The sequence below is a fragment of the Theropithecus gelada genome, chromosome 2 (genome assembly GCF_003255815.1).
Source record: "Theropithecus gelada isolate Dixy chromosome 2, Tgel_1.0, whole genome shotgun sequence".
Taxonomy (NCBI): Eukaryota; Metazoa; Chordata; class Mammalia; order Primates; family Cercopithecidae; genus Theropithecus; species Theropithecus gelada.
The window spans coordinates 189,423,306-189,426,782 of NC_037669.1; the positions used below are offsets into that span (position 1 = coordinate 189,423,306).

Sequence of the window (3,477 nt, forward strand, 5' to 3'; positions counted from 1 at the left end):
TTGTCCTCGTTTCCCAATTGTTAAAAAGAGAACAAGATAATACTTGCAGGGAATGGATTAATCTATGTAAGCCACAAGCCACATGCTAAGTAGCTTTCCTGTTGCTACTTATCTTCAATGAGAAATTATCTTAATGCTATGTAGGTGACAGTAATTTGTTGAAGCCTGGTGAGAAACAGCACAGTAAACACATGAAAGTGACATGAAACCGTAATAAGCATCATGGCCCATTCCTTATAGATTAAATATTTGAATTGGACATATATGTTCAAACTCTCTGCGAATATATTGAGTGATTTGACATAAAATTAATATGCTTATTAATTGGCAAATGACATTATCTTTAAAATTTTGTAAACTTCCATTCTTGATGGAATAATGAGTAGAAATTTAAATATTATTCCCTTTATGCTTCCATTTTATATTTCTCTTTAAATTCTATCATCTAATATCTATCTATCTATCTATCTATCTATCTATCTATCTATCTATCATCTATCTTAGTACAGAACCTTGAATGTTGTAGAAACAGGAAAGTACTAAGTAATATAAGACTTTTGCTTCCAAGAACTCATGGCTGACTTACTTTCAAATTATTTCTTGTTTCATAATAGCTACATAAGGTGAATGTACCAAAGACATCCTTTGCCATTTTAGTACAAACTTATTTTTGACCCCCCTTTTTTATTTACATGACATTAACCAAAATAGATTCAAAGAGTAAATGTACAGTTTTGGCAAGTAGAATTTTGCTGGTCAAATAGTACCCTAATAAAATTAATTTGCAAGCCAGAAGTAAAAGAAGAGTAAATGAGAGAGACATCAATGCTATCTGCATTATAAATTCCTAGAGAACACAAAAAAAGTTCTCCTAATTATATAATCTTATTACTAGAAACAATTTCTGTCTTGCATTTATGTACTCCTCACCTATGCAATTCAGAAAACAAAGAGTGTACTACTGCTTCTAGATTAAAAGGATTAGTTTATATCAGACTAAACTCCTGCTGAAAATAACTATAAAAGCTGAATAAAACAGACATTACAGATGTTGAAATCACCAGGCAGCAACTAAAGCAGCTATAATGTGAAGGATCATGACAATGAATAAAAAAACTTTAGAGAAGTAAACCCAACATCTACACATGATTTCCACTGAAGCATTTGATATACTTAACTTTCGTGTGTATAGGGAAAAAGGCCAAGCACAATGTAGCTACTCAAAGACTAAAATGCTAAGCAGACATTCTGGCAGTCTCACTGGGTTGGGCATGTTATCAACTGAATGTTTATACCTCCCTCAAATTTATATGTTGCAGTGCCAGCCTTCAATAAGATGGTATTTGGAGATTAGGCCTTTGAGAGGTAGTTAGAATGAGATTAGATGATGAGGTTGAGCCCTCATGATGAGATTAGTAGCCTTATAAGAAAAGAAAGAGAGCAATCACTGTCCACATGCAGGCACTAAGGAACTGCCATTTAAGACATAGCAAGAAGATGACCATCTGTAAGCCAGAAAGAGAGCCCTCACCAGAACCTGACTATGCTGGCACTCTGGTCTCAGATTCCAGGCCCCAGAACATTGATAAAATAAGTGTTGTTGCTGAAGCCATCCAATGTATGGTATTTTGTTACAGCAGGTTGAGCTGTCTAAGACAGGGAGAGAAAAATAGGAATTAAGAGTCAGCCAGAGAAAAAGCCACTTGGAATATATTCAAGGCTTCTAGTTGGGATGATTGAAGGATTATGTTCGAGACATAAAGGCAAACTGAGAATAGACAAACTATCAAAAAACTTGAAAGACAACCCTGAAGCTGTGAAATTCCAATTGGATCATAGTGATCTGCTTGTACTGTATCTGCCAACTAGAAGAAAATTAAAACTTCTCTGAAGGAAGGTGACATTATGCAGAGATTCTGCCTTTTCTTCATATATAATATGCAGCATTACCTTAAATAAAAGTAAAAAGTAAAAAACAGGCATGCCAAGACACAGACCATAAAACAAAAAACTCAAGAGGGAGGAAACAGCAGATCTATAGGTTATGCAGATGTTGGAGTTAAGAGATAAAGACCTTAAAATATTCAGCATTATGTAAAATAGAATAGAAGAAAATATGAATAAGGTAAAGATATAGATACTTTTTGTTTGAAACACAGAGAAAAAAATGAAGAGGTAATGAATAGTGCCAAGAATTTTCCCAAACTGGAGTAAGACATTAATCCAAAGACTGAAGAAGATTTACAGACTACAAACAAAACTTAAAAATACAAAAATGCAGCCCTTTCCTCAGGCATCCCGCGTCCACCGATTCCTCCTCCCTGGTCGCCGCGTCCTTGGCTGGCGTAAAAATGGCTACAAACTTCCTAGTACATGAGAAGATCTGGTTTGACAAGTTCAAATATGACGATGCAGAAAGGAGATTCTACGAGCGGATGAACGGGCCTGTGGCCGGTGCCTCCCGCCAGGAGAATGGCGCCAGCGTGATCCTTCGTGACATTGCGAGAGCCAGAGAGAACATCCAGAAATCCCTGGCCGGAACCTCAGGCCCCGGGGCCTCCAGCGGCCCTAGCGGAGACCACAGCGAGCTTGTCGTCCGGATCGCCAGTCTGGAAGTGGAGAACCAGAGCCTGCGTGGCGTGGTACAGGAGCTGCAGGAGGCCATCTCCAAGCTGGAGGCCCGGCTGAACGTGCTGGGGAAGAGCTCGCCTGGCCACCGGGCCACAGCCCCGCAGACCCAGCACCTGTCTTCCATGCGCCAAGTGGAGCCCCCGGCCAAGAAGCCAGCCACACCAGCAGAGGATGACGAGGATGATGACATTGACCTGTTTGGCAGCGACAATGAGGAGGACAAGGAGGCAGCACAGCTGCGGGAGGAGCGGCTGTGGCAGTACGCGGAGAAGAAGGCCAAAAAGCCTACACTGGTGGTCAAGTCCTCCATCCTGCTGGATGTCAAGCCTTGGGACGATGAGACGGACATGGCCCAGCTGGAGGCCTGTATGCGCTCTATCCAACTGGACGGGCTGGTCTGGGGGGCCTCCAAGCTGGTGCCCGTGGGCTACGGTATCCGGAAGCTACAGATTCAGTGTGTGGTGGAGGACGACAAGGTGGGGACAGACTTGCTGGAGGTGGAGATCGGAAGCTACAGATTCAGTGTGTGGTGGAGGACGACAAGGTGGGGACAGACTTGCTGGAGGTGGAGATCGGAAGCTACAGATTCAGTGTGTGGTGGAGGACGACAAGGTGGGGACAGACTTGCTGGAGGTGGAGATCGGAAGCTACAGATTCAGTGTGTGGTGGAGGACGACAAGGTGGGGACAGACTTGCTGGAGGTGGAGATCGGAAGCTACAGATTCAGTGTGTGGTGGAGGACGACAAGGTGGGGACAGACTTGCTGGAGGTGGAGATCGGAAGCTACAGATTCAGTGTGTGGTGGAGGACGACAAGGTGGGGACAGACTTGCTGGAGGTGGAGATC

The 3,477-nt window shown here is 42.7% G+C and overlaps 1 protein-coding gene across 1 annotated transcript in view; it reads left to right on the forward strand.

Moving 5' to 3' along the window:
• The first annotated feature begins 2,286 nt into the window (after positions 1–2,286).
• LOC112619436 (elongation factor 1-delta-like) overlaps positions 2,287–3,477 on the forward strand; it is a 111,237-nt gene continuing 110,046 nt past the window's right edge. Inside the window, exons 1-2 of the mRNA XM_025377394.1 lie at positions 2,287–3,092; positions 3,161–3,447. Coding sequence (XP_025233179.1) covers positions 2,352–3,092; positions 3,161–3,447 — 1,028 coding nt within the window. The 5' untranslated portion in view covers positions 2,287–2,351. The remainder of the gene's footprint in view (positions 3,093–3,160; positions 3,448–3,477) is intronic.